Source organism: Pantherophis guttatus, chromosome 5, assembly GCF_059756535.1.
Source record: "Pantherophis guttatus breed Tessera chromosome 5, ASM5975653v1, whole genome shotgun sequence".
Classification (NCBI taxonomy): domain Eukaryota; kingdom Metazoa; phylum Chordata; class Lepidosauria; order Squamata; family Colubridae; genus Pantherophis; species Pantherophis guttatus.
In genome coordinates, this window is record NC_142067.1 from 87253636 (window position 1) to 87275324 (window position 21689).

The 21689-nt window shown below is 37.3% G+C and overlaps 2 protein-coding genes across 3 annotated transcripts in view; one reads left to right on the forward strand and one right to left on the reverse strand.

The window, feature by feature from the left end:
- TBL1X (transducin beta like 1 X-linked) overlaps window positions 1–21689 on the reverse strand; it is a 162610-nt gene that overhangs the window by 104697 nt on the left and 36224 nt on the right. Inside the window, exon 2 of one of the 2 annotated variants that reach the window (XM_034435702.3) lies at window positions 18788–18955. The exons of the other annotated variant lie outside the window; for it this stretch is intronic. The gene's annotated coding sequence lies outside the window, so the exon portion shown is untranslated. The remainder of the gene's footprint in view (window positions 1–18787; window positions 18956–21689) is intronic. 2 annotated transcript variants of the gene reach the window in all.
- On the forward strand, window positions 1092–4062 carry LOC148113507 (uncharacterized). The gene has a single exon (XM_087871450.1). It carries the CDS (start codon window positions 2875–2877, stop codon window positions 3913–3915), a length of 1041 nt encoding a protein of 346 aa, XP_087727576.1. The 5' UTR covers window positions 1092–2874; the 3' UTR covers window positions 3916–4062.

Here is a 21689-nt window from a genome sequence, read left to right on the forward strand (position 1 = left end):
TAATCACACAATCACACAATCACAAAGCTCACATTACAACAACTACTTTTTTTTCATGTCAACAGTGTAATAGGGAAGTTACTTAAAAAAAATATCCAAGAATATATTTTTCAGATTTCCAGATGGAAACAGTATTGTCTAAATAAATCCTCCTTTAGTGTATATTAATATACAGAATAACCTCTTTCTATATTGTATATGTAATATAGTCCTCCTCCAGTACTGTGACAAAATCATCCCTTTCCTTATGAGGATTAATTATGCAGTGGGTGGAAAATGACCTTTCCTGATGCAGAAAGCTGTTATCATGTATGTGACCAGTGGGCTGAGTATGTGCATAGTGAGGTCAGATAAATTACATGAGGCTATGATGAAGAAGTGACTAGGGGTTATAGCAAATTCAATTCAGTTCAAAAATATAATTCAAAACATAAACATGATACTTCTCATTTGATTAAGAATCTTCCTCTCCTTTCACATTAAAAATTGCAGGTGGGAGTCAATATGAGGAGTAGCTCTGGGTGCAACTCAAGGGCTTCAAATTATGCATCCCTGCATTACTGAAAAGAGTTAGGATTAGTACAATCCCATGTTTAATTACATACAATAACATAGTTATTGACAAAGATAAAATTAACTTTTATAGTAATGTTCTTAAACATTACAAATAAAAAGATAAAAGCTAATACAATAAGAAAAAGAAAAGCAAAAATGGAATGTGTAGTAAATAAATAGAGAAATAGGAAAGAAAAAAATAATAAATAAAAAGAAAAAATATATTTAAACACGAGTATAAACAGTCTGAGTTAAGAACATACAACTTAAAAATGATACCTTGTTACAAATGTACTCTACATTAAAAATGGTAGATGCCTTTCTCTTTCCTTAAGCTAAAGCTTCACAATGTTTTCATGAACCACTGAAAACCACTGAAAACCAACTATATTAAAAATATGCAACTTCAGCTGTTCATGAAAACACTGCATGACTTCAGCGATTCATTGGCTTGAAGAAGGATAACATTGTCTAATAATAGACAGCCTGTACACAAGTATGAGTTCCACCTTACATACACATTAAATTTTTTTTTTATTATTATTATTTTATTTTTTTTAATTACTAACATTACAAACAACATATACAATATTTCACCCTGTGCTATACATAAGAAAGGAAGATTTGGTTCTTCGGATATATCCTCATGATCGCCAAAATCCACGTTCTCGGGGTACAGGTACCGAAGCATCCAATTTTCCCAGCGCATAGTCCACGAATGGTTTCCAAATTTTCCAGAAAATATCTTCTTTATAGTCACCATTTCTAATTTTAATATCACATGTCATTTTATCGTTTAAAGCTAATTTCCACATTTCACAATACCATTCTTCTATTCTAAAATTCACATCTAATTTCCAATATCTGGCTATTATAATTCTACCCATTATAATCATAATTCTAATCAATTCTTTCTCATATTTTGTTGGTTCTTTTTCCTTAATTATCAACAGTAATATAGTTTCTGGTCTTAATATTATTGCTTTCCCCATCATTTCAAATATCATTTCCTCCAATTGTTGCCAAAACTTTTTAACTTTATCACATTTGTACCACATATGTTCATAAGTCCCTAATTCCATATCACACCTCCAACATTGTTTACTAATTTTGTTATCCATCAATGACAATCTTAATGGAGTCAAATACCATTTTTAAACAATCTTATAATTATGCTCTTTAATCCTTACAGATAAAGTCTTCATAATTCTACTCTTCCAATTCACATTCCAATCTAAATCTGATATTTTAATATTAAATTCTTTTTCCCAATTCGTCTTCATCACCCTTTGTGGTTTTCCATCAAAATTTATAATCTTATATATCTTACTAACGAGTCCCTTTAGCCCAATTTCATCTTTCATAATTTGGAATACTAAATGTTCAAATTCAGTTTTACTTCTACTTATCGAACAATTGTCCCTTACCTTCTTAGTCCATTTTTCTATCTGTATTTTTTCAAACCAGCCTAAACCCAAATTTTCAATGATTTCTTTTTTCCTCCTTTCATTTTCTGAAGTTTTTAACCAATCTATTACAGTTTGTATATTTTCATCTTCCATTACCCTATCACAATTTATATTAGTTTTAATTGGCCAATTTTCAATTGTCTTCCCTAAGAAAATTATATCTGGAATTAAAATTTTAACAAATTTATTCAAAATTTTACTCAGGGGGCGTGGTTATGGCTGTGGTGGTGTGAGGATGTTTTCTCCACTTCGCAGGGCATTTTACGGAAGATAAATGTGGATTAAAGTGTTTGAAATGCACCGATAAGGACCAAAATTTTATAAATTGAGAGCTACTGGCCCAGCAGACTGACTTTGGAATCGGTAGGTCACCCTGAACGACTTGAATTTTGAAGCTTTTCATAGCGTGGGAAAGTGGAAGGAGTGAGGAGTGACCAGATAGGCAGTCGCGATTGTGTATTTGGAGCAAATAGCTGCCTTTGTTCTCATTATTACCGCGATCTGTGTTTGTTTTTGCTGTGGGATAAAGGCACGGAACATCAAAAGACCGGTGGAAAGGGGTTTTTTTTCTTGGAAGAATATGTGAATTTTAAGTTGATCTTCTGTTTGTGAAAGTGCCTGAGTCGAAGCGGCAAAACGTATTTCTGGGCAGTGCCTTCCAACGGATGTTAGCTTTTTCTTTTTTTTTTTTAAGGGAAATTACGTAAGCTGAATTGAGAACTATAAACTTTTATTGTTGGTCCTTTTGAGTGCAATAATAAGCTGTCTCAGCTTCAATTGTGGATTGCTGTCCCTTAATCTTCATTACAGACCCTCTTGGCAAAAGTGGATAATTAAAACTTATTAAAAAATGGCGACCCAACAATCTTTAGAAATGCAACAAGTTGCTGTGGCCTTAACTAAAATTGGTGAAAAGATATCAGGACTGTCAGATAGTATGGATAATATGATATTGGAAATTAAAAGAATGAAGCAAGAAATGAATGAAAATTTTGCAAAGCAAACAGTAGAAATGACAATAATTAAAGATGAAATTGAGCAGATTCATACACATGATGCAAAGATAGATCGGCAAATTGGAGAAATCTTTTTTAAAAATGAACAACAAGATAAAAAAAATTGTCTTTTGGAAGAAGAAGCGAGGAAATATAATCTGGTTATTCGAGGAATTCAAGAAGAAAAAGTGGACAATTTGAAACGACGAGTTTTAAAATGGCTCAATGACCTGGATACACAAATCACATTTACAGCAACAAATCTGGCAAGTGTTTTTAGAATTGGGTTTAAAAGACAAAACGGCTTAAATAGAAATGTACTTGTCAGATTTGCAAATCTTAGTGACAAACTGGAAGTGATGGTGAAAGTGAGAGAGATAGGTGAAGCTTTGAAATTTGAGGAGAAAATTATTCAAGTCTTTCCGGATATATCAAGAGAAGAAAGAGCATGGAGATTTTTTTTGAAGCCAATTACAAAAGTTCTGAGAGACAATGGAATTAAATATAACTGGAGGCCGCCACAGCAACTAAAATTTTTTTATAAAGGAAGAATGCAAATAATTACTTTGGAAACAGATGCAGTGTTATACTTACATGAACTTGGATTGATTGTAAAGTATGAGGACATAACAGAGATAAAAGATCAAATGCTCAAGATGGGTGGAACATATGCAAAAACATCAACACCAGAAGAAAAAGGGGCTGCTGGAGGACAAGACCCTAAAGGATTAAAGCGGAAGGAAATCTCACCTGCGATGGTTGAACAAAAGAAAAGTCGTGATGATATAATGGGAGATGGAGCGGATAAGAAATTGAAAGATCTTGAAAAAGAATTGCAGGAAGCTGAGTGCGGGGAGAAGTTACCACCCTTTTCTCTGAGAGATGAATTTAAGTAGACTACCCGAAAGAAGTGACCCGACCATTAGCACGTCCCCTCTCCCCCACTCTCTTTATAGAGGCGGAAACCAATTGAGGATGTGGGGGACGAAGATTGTTTGTTATTTAATGTTTGATGTGTCTTTTGTCCCTTTTTATTTTTTTTTTATTTTTTTTCTTCTATGTTGAATGTTGTTTGGAATGTGGGAGATTGGTGCTGGGATCTGGGCACAGAAAGGAAGAGGAGGGAAAAGGATTAAAAAAGTTACAGTTTAAATGGGTTTAATACAAATAATGACATGGAATGTGAAGGGTACAGGGAATCAGATCAAGAGAAGACGATTGGAACTTAAAATTAAAAGAGATCTACCAGATATATTATTTTTGCAAGAAACCCATCAGAAATCTGAAGACTCAAATAAAATGTATATAAAGGATATGCAAATTTATGAAAAATCTTTTGGAACTTCAAAAGCTAGAGGAGTTGCAACATTGATATCAGATAGGGTATATTTTGAAAAAGAACAAGTAATTGTGGATGAAGAAGGAAGATATGTAATAATTGTGGGAAATATTAATGAGGAAAAAGTGACACTGGTTAATTTATATCTACCGAATGAGAAGCAAAAAGAATTTCTTGAAAAAATAACTAAAATTTTGGAAATTGAAAGTGTAGGGAAAGTAATTGTGGCTGGGGATTTTAATTTAATTAGAGATAAAATAGATAGTACTAACCCCACTCGTTGTGGAGGAGCAAATAAAATGGGGACCTTAAATAAATGGATGTTTCAAAACGGCGTGGTGGATGCTTGGAGAGAAGTGAAAAGAACTGAAAGAGTGTACACTTTTTACTTTAAGATACATAATACATATTCAAGAATTGACTATATCTTAGTTTCTAAAGATTTGTTGAATAATGTGGATAAGATAGATGTGGGAAATTTTAAGGATTCTGATCATGCAGAAGTTACGATGGAAATAGATTTTAATTTTGAGAAAAAAGGAAGTTGTTGGAGATATAATGAAAAACTGTATAAAAATGAGGAGGATAAAAAATGGATATTTAAAAAATGGGAAGAATGTTGGAGATTGAATGATAATGGAGAGGTTAAATTTGAAATTGTTTGGGATGCGATGAAAGCAGTGTTTAGAGGGGAAAGTATCAAGTTATCAAGCAGAAAATATAAAAATTATAAAAATAAAATTGAAAAAGATAAAAGCCAGATTAAGGAATTGGAGAATCAATTTTTGCTTACCGTATTTTCCGGCGTATAAGACGACTGGGCATATAAGACGACCCCCAACTTTTCCTGTTAAAATATAGGGTTTGGGCTATACTTGCCATATAAGACTGCCCCTCTTCCAATGCACACCAAATAAAAATTAAAAAACATCAACTGGCTCACCTACAATGTAAAAGCAGCTGTGCTAGACCCAAAATGGCCCCTGTAACAAGCAGGAACCTCACACAGCCACAAAAAGCCCCCCCAAAAAACTTTCACACTCTAAACACACACAACACAACACAACTGGCTCACCCACAATGTAAAAGCAGCTGTGCTAGACCCAAAATGGCCCCTGCAACAAGCAGGAACCTCACACAGCCACAAAAAGTCCAAAAAACCAACTTTCACACTTTACACACACAAAATTCCACATACAGCTTTGTGAGATTTTGTGTGTTTGTGTAGTTGGAGTGAAACACTACAGAAATACACTAAATCTCAGAAAGCTGCACAAATATTATTTTATTTTATTTTATTTTTATTTTTATATGAAAGCTAAATTTAAAACTTCCTAAACGGCTTCCTAAATGGCTAGGTCTAAAAAAGAACAACTAAAAAAACCCAAATTGATTATTTTTTTTAAAGCTCCCAAAGGGGAAAAATCTTACCCAATAGAACAGGGGTCTCCATCCTTGGCAACTTTAAGACTTGTAGACTTCAACTCCCAGAATTCTGGGAGTTGAAGTCCACAACTAACTCCTTGCTTGATTGCAGGCAGGGAGTTGCTTGCTTGCCTGAATAGATTCAAGCAAGCAAAGCAAGGCAAGCGTTGCGATTAGCAGCTGAGGTAAGCAAGCTGGAGGGGGAAAACTTTTTCCCTTTTACGTGGTTTCTGGCGATCCCAGCTGAGTTGCAGGGAACTCAGCTGGGATCGTCAGAGCTGGGATCGTCAGAGTAAAAGGTAAAAAACTTTTTCCCTTTTACGTGGTTTCTGGCAATCCCAGCTGAGTTGCAGGGAACTCAGCTGGGATCGTCAGAGCTGGGATCCTCAGAGTAAAAGGTAAAAAACTTTTTCCCTTTTACGTGGTTTCTGGCGATCCCATCTGAGTTGCAGGGAACTCAGCTGGGATCGTCAGAGCTGGGATCGCCAGAGCCATTTAAGGCTCGTCAGAGCCTTTCGGGCTGGTCTGCCTGGTTACAGGAGAACTACACCCGGCGTATAAGACGACCCCCGACTTTTGAGAAGATTTTCATGTATTAAAAAGTCGTCTTATACGCCGGAAAATACGGTACTAAAGAAAAATTTTTTTTGGAGGAACTAAATTTGCTAAAAAATAAATTGATAGAAGAAGATATAGAATTGGTAAAAAAGAATATGAGATATTTAAATAGGATTTTTTTTGAATTTAGCAATAAAAACTCTAAGCTATTGGCAAGAATGGCGAAAAATAAAAGAGAGAAGAGAGAAATTGGAGCTTTGATAGATGATAAGGGTATAAGATGCTATAAAAAATTAGAAAAATGTGAAGTGGTCAGGAACTTTTTTCAAAATTTATATTCGAAAAATTAATTGATCGGGAAAAACTGAGAAGTTATTTAGAAAAACATGTTGTGAAAATTGACCAAACATATAAAGACTTGATGGAAGAAGATATAACACAAGACGAGATTAATGGAGTAATACAAAAAATAAAATTAGGGAAAGCTCCAGGTGAAGATGGATTACCTGCTGAGTTTTATAAAGAATTTAAGGAAATAATAATACCAAAATTGCAAAAACTATTTAACGGAATTTTACATGGTGGAGAAGTTCCGTTGTCATGGAACAGAACGGTGATATCTATAATCCCTAAACCAGATAAAGACTTAGAAAGGATTGAGTCCTATCGGCCCATCTCCTTAATTAATCAAGATGCAAAGATATTTACCGCCATTATAAGTAATAGATTAAGTAGATTTATAGACAGATATATAAGTTATAACCAAGTAGGCTTTGTGAAGGGTAGATACATGAGTGATATTGTCACAAGAGTATTAAATATTATAGATGTTGCTGAATATAATGCTGATAAAATAGGTATAGTATCATTAGATATTTTTAAAGCTTTTGACTCTGTACAATGGGAAACTATTAAAACAATTGTTGAGGTACTAGGTTTTGGTAATAAGTTTATACATGTTATTTCAAAACTGTATCAAAAAAGTAGTGCAAGAGTGAAGGTGAACGGAAGGCTGACAGAAGAGATAAGATTGGAAGCGGGTACGAGACAAGGATGTCCCCTGTCTCCAACATTATTTTTATTAGTTATAGAAATTTTGACTAAAATGATAGAAAAAGATGAAGAATTGGAAGGGTATAAGGGATATAAAATAAATCTGTATGGGGATGATACTTTGATTATTTTGAAAGATATAGAGAAAGATTTGAAAAAGATACATAAGCATTTGGAAGAATTTGAGGAAATGACAGGTTTGAAAATAAATTGGTCAAAATCTGAACTATTAATGAATAATAATGGTAAGGAGTGGGAGAATATGCAAGAACAATTTGGGCTAAGGATTAAAAAACATTGAAATATTTGGGCATAACACTTTCACTCAAAGTTAAAGAAATGAAAAAACTAAATTATGATGTGGTGATGAATGAAATTGAGAAAAAGATAAATATAAAATGATAAAGTTGTCTAGGTTTGGTAGAATTGCAATGTGTAAGATGATGTTGTTGCCAAAGTTTAATTTTTTATTTGAGATGTTACCGTTAAACTTGACAAAGATATTGAAGGATATCAGAAGAAATTGGATAAATTTTGCAATGGTGGGAAAAGACCTAGATTGGTGAAGAAAATGTGGTATCAAAATCAAAAGGAAGGTGGATTAGGAATCCCCAAACTACTCAATTATTATTGGGCTTATGCTATTCGGACTGTGGTAAAAATATTTAAAAGTGAAGATAGTCATTGGAGAGATTTAGAATTAAAAGACATCAAGAGATTTGGCTCAACATGGTTTTTAGATAAAGCAAAATCAAAATGTGTAATTAATAGCTATTGGTTAAAGGGACATACCCATTAAATATAGGGTTAGGAACAGAACATATTCTTAACCTGGGCACTGCAAGCATAAACAATTTTGGAAACTTTATCACCTTCTCTTAAAATATAAGAAATGATTTCTTTTTCCAATAACTCATTTGTAGTTATTAAACCTTGTAGTTCAATTGTAGTCAACAGAAGTCCAGTAAGAATTATCAGAAACAACGTATCTATTTTAACCTTGATCAAATAAAACAACATTATATTCCTTCCTTTTACTTTTTAAAATCTTGCTCTTTAATCCTTTAGGACAAATTATGTCCTAAAACTTTCTTTTTATTTTTTTTCCTTTATCCCTTCCCACAAAATTCTTCAAAACTTTAACAAGTTTTTTTTGTATATCCAATATAGTGATATCCAGATCACTCTTTTGCTGAGTTATTAGCATATCCCTTTTAATTATTAAGATGCCATTCATTTGGTTTCATTGTATACCCAATGTAGCATCTTTTCTTTATTACTCTTGTAGCCTGTCATTTTTAAATCCACTTTCAAATCTTGTCTTATGAACAAAATTTGTTCCTCTTCCATAACACTTTTTAAATATACTGCGTCTATAATGGTGGATACTTCTAAAATTAATTTCTGAGCCCACTGTTCACAGATATCGATCAATATGTCCACAGATATCCATCAATATGTCCAAAATTAAATTACAGGTAATTCTCAAGGTATGACAGATCATTTAATGACTGTTCAAAGTTACAACATACCCCCCAAAAGCTATATATGACCCTATTTCAAAGGGTCATATCAGGAACATAGTAGTGCAAGAAAACTGTTTTCTACACATGTACCAATCTAAAAGTTAGGCCTTTACAAATGAAAAGTGGTTAACTGCTATATGTGATGTTATGGGCTTGGCTTGAATGAGGTTTCTTGATATACTGAAATTTCATGTAGTACTTTGGATAGGCTACTGCTTGTTGCATCATCTGTCAAACTATAGCGAATTAAAACAAAGAACTAGCTGCTAAAAGAAAAGGAGATTTAAATGAAAGTCAAGCAAAACTAGCAAGGCGTGAGACATCAGAGGTTTTATTTAATTCATTTTTAAAAAGTCACAAACCTACAAACCTCAAAGGTTCTTAGCTCCAGTTATACATCTATTAAATTAAGGAAACAGAATAGTCAGGGGACCTTTTGGATGCCAAATATGAAATACTTGATACATTTGCATGCAGTTGTAAAAAATAATACCATGGGCTAATAATTCTTTTAACCGTCCTTCACTAAAGCACATTTCAAAAAACTATTAGGCTTAAATAGTTTAAAGATTAAATAACAATCACTTAAATACTGCAGTCATAGCAAGACAGATAATGTATTTGTGATTTAGAGCAAGAATCATGGGCTTTTCTTTCTATTTATTAGAAATATAATATGTTTGGCAAACTGGGCTGCCCAAGATGATAAATGCTGCACCAAACAATTTTCTTGCTCTTTAGAGAAATGGTCAATTCAATTATGTTACATAGAAGCTCTCCTTTCCCTCTTTTCAAAATGTCTGCGTTGTGCTGTATCCTGCTACAAACAACCCATTTATATTCCAGCACTGTAGGACACTTGTTTTATTGACGCACATCTCTGCTTATGTACTGTCAACAGTATACTATTTCTCTTCTCCTGCACTCAGTGTTCCTTTCTACCTGCACGTTTTGATTCTCCCTCTCTGAATATTGAGGTTATAAATATTTTTCATCCCTAAATGTATATACTTAAATAAATAAGTGTCTGAAACCCAGCAGCTGTCAAATGAGACAACAAAATACACTGGCACACCATACTGTGGGGTGATTCTTTTTTTCTTTTTTCTTTTGGCAGCAATGGATTCTAATTCAGAGATTTTAAGCTTTGCATTAATACTGAAACCTGTGAAACCTGGAGCCAGGTATTTTCTCCTGATAGTACTATTTTGTTTCTTGTGTTGTCAGTTACTAAAGACCCTAATTTTGCTAGAAACAAGCAAGTAGAGACATTTTTCAAATATGAAATGAATACATTTGGCTTGAGCTCATTGAGTTAAAAGCCTTTTATGTGCTTCTAAATAGGATGCACTTTAATACAATATTCTTCATCTTGAGTTCTTTTCTAGTATTTAGTCAAGGAACAGAGGGGAAAAATGTACCTGCTCTTCAAAACAAGGATTTTATATTTACAGCTTTTATTGGAGTCAAGCAAGATTCTCATATACAGGACCATTTTTCACAGGCGTAACATTGTCAAAAAGAATTTGAATATCAACATCAAAATGAGTTTTTAAAAGAGATCGTTCAGCAGTGCTCATTATCAATTAGTGTAGTTATAAGTTTGTTAAGAAGTAGTGTTCATTCATTCATTTAAATAAATGTTCCAACTCTAATGATTCAGTGAAAAATAATGCTTTAAGGCAAACCAAGGTTTTCTGGATTTAGTATTTTAATCAGCTGAAGTTTAAAATTTGTTAATTTATTTGGGATATCTGTCCATTTGTTTATCTCACTTCTGTAAATTAAAGACCAAGTTGCTTGCTTATTCTAGAACATAAATCTGTATCATTGAAGATTATCTACTCAACTTGATTAAATATAAGACAAATGCCTAATTTAAGTTAATTAAAACATTTACAAATAGGTTTTCTCTGCAGTAATGTTATGTTTATTCCATGCACAGAACCTATTGAAATCAGCAATGGAAAGCCTATCTGGAATAAATTCAGAAGGCATATGTAAATAATATATCCACACTTCCATCAAAAGCACCATGTTCTTTTTCCTGTATCCTGCCAGTAGTCCAGAAAAGGAAAGCAGGATGTTCCATAGATTTGGATCTGCAATCCCAACAAACTCTAACAAACTCTTTCAGTGGAAACAAAATATATTTGAATATATTTTAAATCTTAAATTACTAAAATATATGACAACATAAGGTAGCCATTTAATTTTTAGAAGACCACAACTAAATATTGTTCCTACTACAGAGTAATTCCACAAAATTGGGATAATATGGTTTGTTTTATAACATAGACTCAGCTTTCAGAATATATTGCAACATTTCCCCAATCTAGGTCTTCCTCATAGATGGCTATGTTTAGCCTAGGTCAGTGATGGTTAACCTTTTTGATGCCGAGTCCCCAAAGCACGCACATGCGAATGCACGCACACATGCCCGAATCCCCAAAATGCAATGCCAGCACCCCCCACGCATGTGCATGAATCCCCTGTGCATGTGTGCCTGGCCCCTGCGTGTGTGCATGCGTCCCTGTGCATGCATGCGTGTCCCCCACACATGTGCCCCAGTCCCCATGCCCCCTGTTTTTGCTTCCAGGTGGTTGCAGGAGTCTTTCCAGGCCCAAAATGGGGTGCAGGGGCACCATGTGGGTCCCCCTCATGGCCCGTTTTCAGCCTGGAAAGACTCCTGCACCAACCTGGAAGCAAAAACGGGGCATGGGGGCACCACGTGAAGCCCCCACCCCGTTTTGGGCATGGAAAGCCTTCTGCACCAACCTGCACCCTCACGCATGTGCAGCAGAGACCCAAAGATCAGCTGGCTGGTGGGAGGTGCGCGTGCGCATGCAGGGTGAAGCTGGGCTGGAGTGACAATTGCCGTGCCCTCAGAGAGGGCTCTGCGTGCCACCTGTGGCACATGTGCCATAGATTCGCCATCATGGGCCTAGGTGATGGGAAGGTATGATACAATCTATCTGTAAAACCATAATTTAGGAGTACTGTATATATTATAGGAATCTTGTAATTTTATTATACTCAAGTAAAGTTGGTAAACAGAACAATAATTATTATTAACAAAAATAACAACTGGGTTATTTTTTGTTAATAAATTAACAATACTGAACGATTATCTTAATGCATTATGAAGTGAATAAAATTTGTATTTCAGTTAATAATCATACATATATTAAAAGGAAAGATATTTATTAAGCTATAGGTTTTCATATACAATTTGCAGTGATAGATTAGATTGTGCAAATCAGTTTTCCACAGAGATTAAACAAATACAAGATTTATATTTTAGCTTTATAATTAGTTAAAGCCAATAAACACCATTTCATGAGGTAAAAATAATGAAACATTCTATTTCATTAAATCTCATATTCACTCTGTATCTCCCAAAGTGTAAGTAAATCTACTTTAACATACTCGCTTATGAAAATAATGCGTCTTTTTAAACTGTTTTAAACTCCACAGGCTTCAACCACCATGCTTGTGAAATTATGCAATAGATATATCACGACAGTAATTCATTTACTATAAAAGAAGGGATAATGCCAATTCTTAGCTTTCCCTAATTCAAGTTCAAGACTTTTCTATTTTTAGATCCATTGGCCAACACATAAAAATAGGAATGGGTTTATATAAACCATTCACGGTACTTTAAAGATCATCTGAATAAAATTAACTTTATACTCTCCAAGAATATAATCAAGAAGAACAGATACTTAAAAAAAAAATTTTGTTGTTAAATTTAAAGTTTCACATTTCTGCATATATATCTTTTCTGTTGAGGTAGGCAGCAAGCATATCAGGGAACATAGCACAAGTATAAAGCAAAACTCCTCTTTGGTAATGTGACAATGTACATGCAATGAGAAGGAATTTTATCTTTGATTTTCCACTCCATATATAGAAATATAAAGCCTACATAGTTTCCAAAACACTTGTTTAATCTGTATTCATGAATCTGAGATGATGAAGAATGGAAAGATGGATGCTACTCTATTTTTTTCCCTCATAAACATTTATGACATCTGAACATAGCCCATTGGCTCTTTTATTATTTAAAAGTGTAATATAAAAGGAGCATTGACCTTAGATACAATTTCTGTTCTTATAATATTACAAGGATGAAGGTACATTGTAGACTTTTAAAAAATCCTTCTTGGTGCAAAATAGATTTAATAATCTGCTAGACAGACAAAAGAAACTACTTAGTTTTTGAGCCCTGAGACACTTTATATAAACTCTAGGGAGCTAAACTTTTCAGCCATTATTCCAGCCTGGCTCCCAAATTAGAAGGCCACATGAGTAAAGTGTCATAGTTCTTAGAAATTCTAGAATTCTACAGTAATCCTAACACTGGTGGGGAGCACTAGACAGAAAAGCTTGTGTTATATGTACAGAAGCTACTGACATATTGTGCTTTTATGATTTTATTGCTCATCTTATTCATAGTAGATTGTGCTTTGCAAATGGCTTCTACATTAATAATCTTTTTGTCATGAGATATATAGATATCAAGCGTAACTTTGCACATCATCACATGAGTAGATGCACAGATTCAATATTATTTGAAAAAGAAAGTCAGAAGTCATCACTGCCTTCTCTTGACAAGAACAGGAAACAACGGCTTCTTACAACAATTGTTACTATTTATATTAGAAAAATGTGTTCCTGCCAATTTATACACAGGTAGTCCTTGGTTAATTATGTTAATTGTGACCAAAATTTCCATCACTAAAAGATGCAGTTGCAAAGTGCAACACCACATGACCCCATTGCTAAGCAACAGCAATCCGAGGACTCCTCTTGTCATTAAGCAAGGCTTGTGGGTAGGGTTGCCAGGTCTGCTTCCAAAAAATAGCAGACAAGCGGGGGTGGGGGTGGGGGTTAAATTGTAAAAAAAATAAAAAAAATTACAATTAAATTATATATTTTCTTACAAACATTTTAACACGTATTAAAATAATCACTTCCAAACTTTGCTTAAAATTCAAAACATCAAATATATTATAATAATATGTAAAATATTAAATTACATTTTACTTTGCTGTCATGTGTATTTTTTATTTGACTGCGCAGCTTTGATCAATTCTTTGTGTTTAAGGAATAATTCTTTAATTTCAGTACAACGTTGAGAAATATTAAAAAATATACAAAGTTCACTTCGAACTGATGGTACAAGCAGTTGGTTACGTTCGTCAGTCCACAAATTTCCCATGACACTGAAAATTCATTCAATGTTTGCATTTGATACCGGAATTGATGCACAATACTGGAACAGTTTCAGTAAACTCGGAGCTGGCTCTTTCTTAAAAAAGTACGTCCACTTATCAAGGGATGAATTACCCTGCAGATGAACATAAACTTCTTCTAAGGCAGAAATTTCATCGAAGAGAGTGTTGGGTGGAAGTTCTTCTCGCCATGGTGATAACCAGATGTTCGTCATTTCTTCTAAAGTTGGAGGATTATTGCGATCAATTAGATTGAAACAACTTAGCGTCTCATATACTGAATCAGTGAAATTATACCACTTTTCTAGGTACGCAATGGCTCTTTGATACACGTTGATGGCTTCTTTCTTGAACTTTTGCATGGCATTCTCAGGCAAATGTTTTTTACATAAGGCAAATAAAACTTTCATTCCAAAAAACTGCTCATCGTATTTTTTTGTCTCATTCTAACTTATGAAAAAAAAGACAAAACGCAATTCTCCTATCCTTATTCTCTTAGACTGTACAGCTTTAGATTACGTACCATTTCATCATAAAGCTTTTGAATAAAAAAAAATATCCACTATTTTGTGAAAAAAAATAGTGAACATAATGTGAAAAAAGCGGACTGTCCGCTCAAATAGTGGACACCTGGCAAGCCTACTTGTGGGTGGTTAAACAAGTACCAAGTAAAACATGTACTTTAAGGTAGGATGTGAGCATGGTAAAACCAGGGCTGGTTGCTGCTTGGTAGGAGACAGAATCCAGGTAGCCTATTTGAAGAGGCTGGAAAGAGTGCCAGTAACTCATCAGAGTGACTTAAAACCTTCCCTGCTGATTTCCCCTTTGACTTAACTTGTGAGAAGTGGCAGGGAGTGTTACAAATAGTAATCACATGACCATGGAATGCTGCAAATGTTGTTTAAGTGTGAGCCAAGCACTCAGATTGCAATCATGTGACCCAGGAGTGGGTTTCAAAACCCATCGCTACTGATTCGCTCGTGCGTGATGCTTCTGCACATACGCAGAAGCATCCAGGCGGAACCTCCCACCGCTGCTACTGGTTCGCCTGACCAGGTCGAACTCTGTTAATCTGTAATCTGAACTGGTAGCAACCCACCACTGATGTGACCATCAAGGTATTAAGACAGCCTTAACTTCATGGATCAGTCATAAGTACCACTTGTTCAATGCTATATTTATTTTATTTATTTATTTGTTCAACTTGTATGCCACCTTCCTCCGAAGACTCAATTTCGGTCACTAAATGAATGGTCATTAAGCAAGGAGTACTTGTGTTATAAACCTGTCCAAGTTAAAATTAAAGTGCAAGTAATAGACTCAGCAGTGGTTGCTAGCATGCAACCTATTCACACTACAGTTTTAATAATAAAGCAAGGTTCACACTTCAAATGAACTGCAACAGTGACATTTGTGTTGGCTATTGATCAGCACAACAGTGATGTGTTTCCCTTTAAACAGCAAGTTCAGTTTCTACTATTGTGCACTTGTAAGCCAGTACGTCTTTAAATACTTTTTAAAATATTTTTATTTAAATTATTACTTTAAATTTAAAAATCAATTTCTGAGTCAGGGTCACCAATCTAGATTCATTAACATATTCTGAAATTCTCTAAAGGAAAGGCTTAACTTTCCTTTATTGTTTCAATTTTCCCCCCAAACTCCCACCGTTCCCTGCAAGTCCAGGAGCCAACTCTAAACTTGCACCTCCAATAGGTCCTGGCTGCTATTCGTCTGGAGGAGCAGCACAGTTCTGAGAGCAGCCACAGTTCAAGGAGTTTGATTTCAGAGAGTCCCAGGAAGAGTTCCCTGGGACTGCAGCACCACCCAGAGTATAACTGTGTTACTGTTATACATAGCAAACAAGGCAAACAAGACAAAACAAAACACAGCAAAGTATCCAGACTTCGGTAACAGCGTGTGAGGCTGAAAAAAGCAACGCTTGTTCTCCTCCCAACAGCGTCTCTTTAAATCTCATTCCCCAGGTGAGCCTTGTGAAGAGGGGCAAAGCGCCCACCTCCTGAGTCGTCCGGTTGCCCTGCACTGATCCCGCCTCCTCTCCATTCTTCATGCTTGGGGATCAGAGGGGGGAAGGTAATTGCTTGCCGCCGGAGCTCCGTTGCTTCTCTGCTAATAGCCGTCAACAGCACATTTGGTGAAGCTGGATTCACAATTTCAAGGTTTCTGCTTTCTGCCTTGAGTTTTACTAATTTTTCTGGCCAGGCATGTTCAGACATAGAATATATTTCCTGAAGCACATTTTCAAATTTGCAAATTAGAGCTTTTACGTTTTGCCTACCTTGTGTGCCTTGCATGTTTGTCAGAACTCAATTCTCTATATTCTTAGGCAGCCTGTTCTTTAGCTATGCTGATTGAGAAGTTTAAAAATTCCAGTCTCAACACATCTGAACATGCCAAGGAAAGCAAGCTGCTCTAGTTTAACATCAACAGTACAACAGTATTGCATTTTGAACAAAATCCATAACGTAATCTACTTCAATGGCATATCCATTCACCTTCACTGTTTCATGAACAGTCAACAGCTCATTTTTCCCAAAGCAGCATTTTGATAAGAAGATATCATCTGAAGGGCAAATGTCCATCCTGCTCTAATCACATCGCATTAAAGCTAAAGAATTTTCAAATTTCAAATTCAAATGACAAATTTACACCTCTAGTTTATTTGATAGCATGCTATTTTATTCTATGATTATAAGATACTTCTGCTGTTTCTAGAAGCAGCAAATGATCAATGATAGCTGCTGAAGTTGCAAATACTCCAGGAATTAGAAATTGAAATAAACGCTGGCACTTCTAGAACTGAAGATGGCCCTCAAGGACAGGTAACAGCTGGGAAAGGATCTTGATCTCCTGAGATATTTAGAACTGAATGTAAAACTGTACATTCATAATACATTAGAAATTTATTACATTATATAACAAAACTGTTGAACCAAGGAACACGTAATAGCTGAAGAATCAAAAGATAGCCCGAATTGAAGTTAGTTTCCCATTCTTAAATATTTGTTGGCCTAATTTGGATCACCACACCCAATGAGTTGTGAAGATGGAAAGAAGGGTGTCTTGAACTATCTTGGCAGGTACACACTTGCAGTTTAAGTGGTTTGGCATGAGAAGTAGCATATCTTTCTTTCTTTGCCAAACTCTGTTAACATAATTCTATTCATTTCAGCCTCTTCATAAAAAGTATAACTTGGCAAACGTGAATATTTTGAATACCACCATGTATACTTTATGTTTTATATAGCTTTATATAAGATTCCATGAAAATATTTTAAAATCTGAGTTTTCATGGACAAAATACAGCTAACATTTGTGGTAAGGAAGAACCTTATGTAACCCTATCACATCACCACCAAAATAATAGAATTATGTTAACAGAGTTTGGCGGTGAACAGCCAAAAGATAAAATACATATAATACAAATGTTAAATGTTAAATAATGGAGCCTCATTGTTCAGAACTGAATTTCAAGTATACATAAAGGGAAGAAGACAGTTGTTGATTTTTAAGCATTTGCTTGAGTTCCCTGCCTGGGCAACTTTTGCTCTATGGCAGAGGTGTCAAACTCGATTTCATTGAGGGCCGCATCAGGGTTGTGTTTGACCTGTGGGGGCCGGGATGGGCATGGCCAGGATGGGTAGGGCCAGCTCAATGTCACTTGTGTCGGGGGTGCCTGTGATGATCTGCGGGACCTGGTGCCTTCCAAGCTCTGTTTTCGCTGGCAGAGGGTTGCAGGAGGCCATGGCAGCCAAAACAGAGCTTGGGAGCCCGTTTTCGCTGGCAGAAGCATGGCAGTCCGGTTCTCCACTGTTTCCAGGCCAGCCCTGCAGGCCAGATCTAAGTACCCTGCAGGCCGGATCTGGCCCCGGGCCCTGAGTTTAACAGCCCTGCTCTATGGCTTTCAGTCCCAGGGGAAACGGTGCCACTCATTCTCCAGGAGTTTCCTGATGAATTTTAATGCTAGAGTACAGCAGGACCACAAATTCTTCCTGAAGTATAACAATTTGTCTCAGTATCATTTTGTAATGATTGTAGACTGTTTGCACTGATTACCTACATTAAAAACTTCTACAATTAGACAGCTGTATTTTCTTACTTCTGGACTCCAGAGGGTCACAAATTGAAATATTAGCTAGTCATATACACAGATCAAAGGAATTTTAACTACAAATTGTACTCGTATGTATGATTTCCTTATTATATCTTAATGAATTGAAATGAGTATTGTGTTTTTAACAAATGTATTGCTTTTTTGTTATTTATGTTTCATTATATTTGTATGCTTAGAATTGTCCAATTTAGGGGCTATTAAAAATAAACATTTATCATTTGAATAAGATATAGGCTTCCATTCGTATATTTTTCATTTTATGAAATATGGAAGCTATAAATAGAGTAGGATCAAGAAAAAAATCCAAAGAGTAATATAGCTAGCAACGGTTCACCTAAGTTTATAAAACCTGTCTCCAATATTCACATCAATGAAAGTATCCATGGTAGTCCACTATGAATAATATTTTAGTTATGGTACTCTTCTAGACAACTTAGTTCACCCCAACTCACCTCACAGGATTGTTATTGTGGAGAATGGACGTTGGCTTACCTGAACGTCCCTTTTCTTGGCGATGCGAAGCAATTCAATGGTGGGTTCTCTCATACTTGGTTTATTGGGACTGAGTGTAGTATGTCTTTAAATTTTCTTGTCTGGCCATGCCTCCTTGGCTTTGTTGATCTCCAGTTATTTCTCGAAGATGTCCATGGAAGACGTGACCTAAGGAGAAACACAAACAGGCAGCCTGAGTGGTGGGTTGAATTGCTTCGCATCGCCAAGAAAAGGGATGTTCAGGTAAGCCAACGTCCATTTTCCATTGCGATGCTATGCAATTCAATAGTGGGATATGCCCAAGCACAGAGTCAATGGGAGGGAGGCTGGCTGGATCCCGGGATGCCAGGAGAGTGGACAGACTGAAGTACCGTACGCCCAAAGGAGGCCTCCGCCAAAGCAAAGGAGTCCAATCTATAGTGTCTAACAAAGGGCGAGAGGGATGTCCACATAGCAGCCCAACAAATGTCTAGCACCGATGCCTGAGTGGACCAGGCAGCAGACATAGCCGCGCTACGTGTGGAGTGGGCCCAGACCCTACCCGGCAATTGCTTCCCCTGAGTGCTATAAGCTAGCGAAATGCATGCTTTAATCCATCTGGTAACTGTCTGCGAGGATACCTTCTTCCCCATGGATGCAGGGTGAAAGGATACCAGGCGTGCTTCCGACTTGCGAAATGATGCAGTCCTGGCAATATAATGACGCAAAGTCCACCAGACATCCAGCGTGTGCCACTGGATCTTCAAAGGGTGTCTAGGCTGCGGGCAAAAGTTGGCCAGTATAACCTCTTTACCCCTGTGGAATGGCGAGTTCACCTTTGGCACAAAAGCAGGATCCAACCTTAGCACAAAAGTGTTGACATGGAACATGCACAAGCTACTACTTATAGACAATGCCGCCAGTTCAGAAATCCTCCTCGCCGATGTAATGGCAAGGAGAAAGTCCAATTTGAAAGACAAAAAACGGAGACTAACTGAAGCCAATGGTTCAAAGGGGGTAGTGGTAAGGGCCCTTAACACTAGGGACAGATTCCAGGAAGGGTAGCGATGAATGACAGGAGGCCCTGTTAGTGGCCCCCCGCAGAAAGCCTCTAATTCAAGGATCATGAGACAGAGACTGGACAGCACCCGGAGCCAGTACTGTTGACAAGGCGGCTACCTGGCATCTCAGTGTTGAAGGGGCAAGGCCTTTGGTCAGACCCGATTGCAGGAAGTCTAAAATGTCAGATATGGTCACCGACGTGGGGTCAACATGGCTGTTGGGGTACCAGAGACAGAAGGCTTTCCAAGAAGGATCATAGATTCTGATGGTTGAAGGACACCTAGCGACCTGGATGGCATGAATGACGTCACCCGAAAGGTTGTCTTTTCTCAGGCAGATCGTCTCAAGTGCCATACGGTTAATTGCAGCCACTGGGGGTTTGGATGAAGTACAACCCCCTGGCTGAGAGAGATCCGATCCTGAGGAATGCACCAGGGTCGATCCACAGAGAGGCTCACCAGGTCGGCAAACCGGGAACGACGAGGCCAATGAGGTGCCACTAACAGAAGCTCTGCCCGTTCGGACAATAGCTTGCGAATCACCCTTGGAAGGAGAGGGATGGGGGGAAAGGCATAAAAAAGCCCCAGAGGCCACGGGCAGCGTAGGGCATTGAAGGCCTCAGCCCCCCTGCAAGGAAACCTTGTGACAAACCTGGGCAGTTGAGCATTGTCCAGTTGGGTGAAGAGATTGACCAACGGTTGACCAAACCTGCGGACCATGTCCTGAAATAGAACTGGATGTATTCTCCACTCCGACGGATCCAATTGTTTCCTGCTGAGCCAGTCCGCCCTGATGTTGGATGCCCCCGAGATGTGTTCCGCCCGTAGCGATAACAGGTGAGTCTCTGCCCAGTCCAGTAATGATTCTGCCTCCCTCATCAGCAAGCGTGAGTGAGTGCCCCCCTCCCGATTTATGTGGGCCTTTGCGGACATGTTGTGGTTAAGACCAGAACATGACGGTGAAGTAGAGTGTGTTGGAAATGTACCAGAGCGAGATGTACTGCTCTCAGCTCTAGGAAATTGATATTGTCTAGGCAGTCTGTGTGTGACCAAAGTCCCTGAACTACCTGAGACTCTAGATGGGCTCCCCAGCAGGAGAGACTCGCATCCGTTGTGACTACCACTCGGTTGGATTCATGGAACACACACCCTTTCGACAGAGCCCCCGATGCCCACCATTGGATGGATGCACGTACCTGAACAGGAAGGGATACCTTGGTCGTGGACGAGCCGCGTCCCGTTCTCTGAAATGGTAGGAGAAACCACTGGAGCGGTCTCGAGTGTCTGCGTGACCCTGGCACTATTGATAAATTTGCCAAGCAGTTGTGATAAGCTTAGTAATGTCACATGTTTCAGGGACAGAATGTGATGAACCAACGTTTTGATGTTCTGTTGCCGGTCGGGCAAAAGAAAAACCTGGAGCCGCTCCGAGTCGATCTTCGCTCCCAGGTGTATGATGGACGTGGTGGGAATCAGGTGGCTTTTCTGGAGATTTATGAAGAAACCATGTAGATTCAGGATACGACAGACTGTCAGCAAATCCTATTGAGCTTGGAGGTGGGAAGGAGACAGAATTAAAATATCGTCTAGATAACAGAGGATAATAGGGACCAGGCGAATTGAGGCAGCCACCGCGGTGAGAAGTTTGGTGAATGTCCATGGTGCCGATGAGAGGCCGAACGGCATTGCCCGATACTGGTAATATTGGTTGGCATACGTAAATCTGAGATATCTGCAATGGTGTGGATGGACCGGCACATGGAGGTGTGCCTCCTAGAGATCCAAGGAGGTCATAATGTCCCCTTTCCGTATACAGTCTAAGATGGTCGTGAGGGACTGCATCTTGAACCTCTTGTAACGAA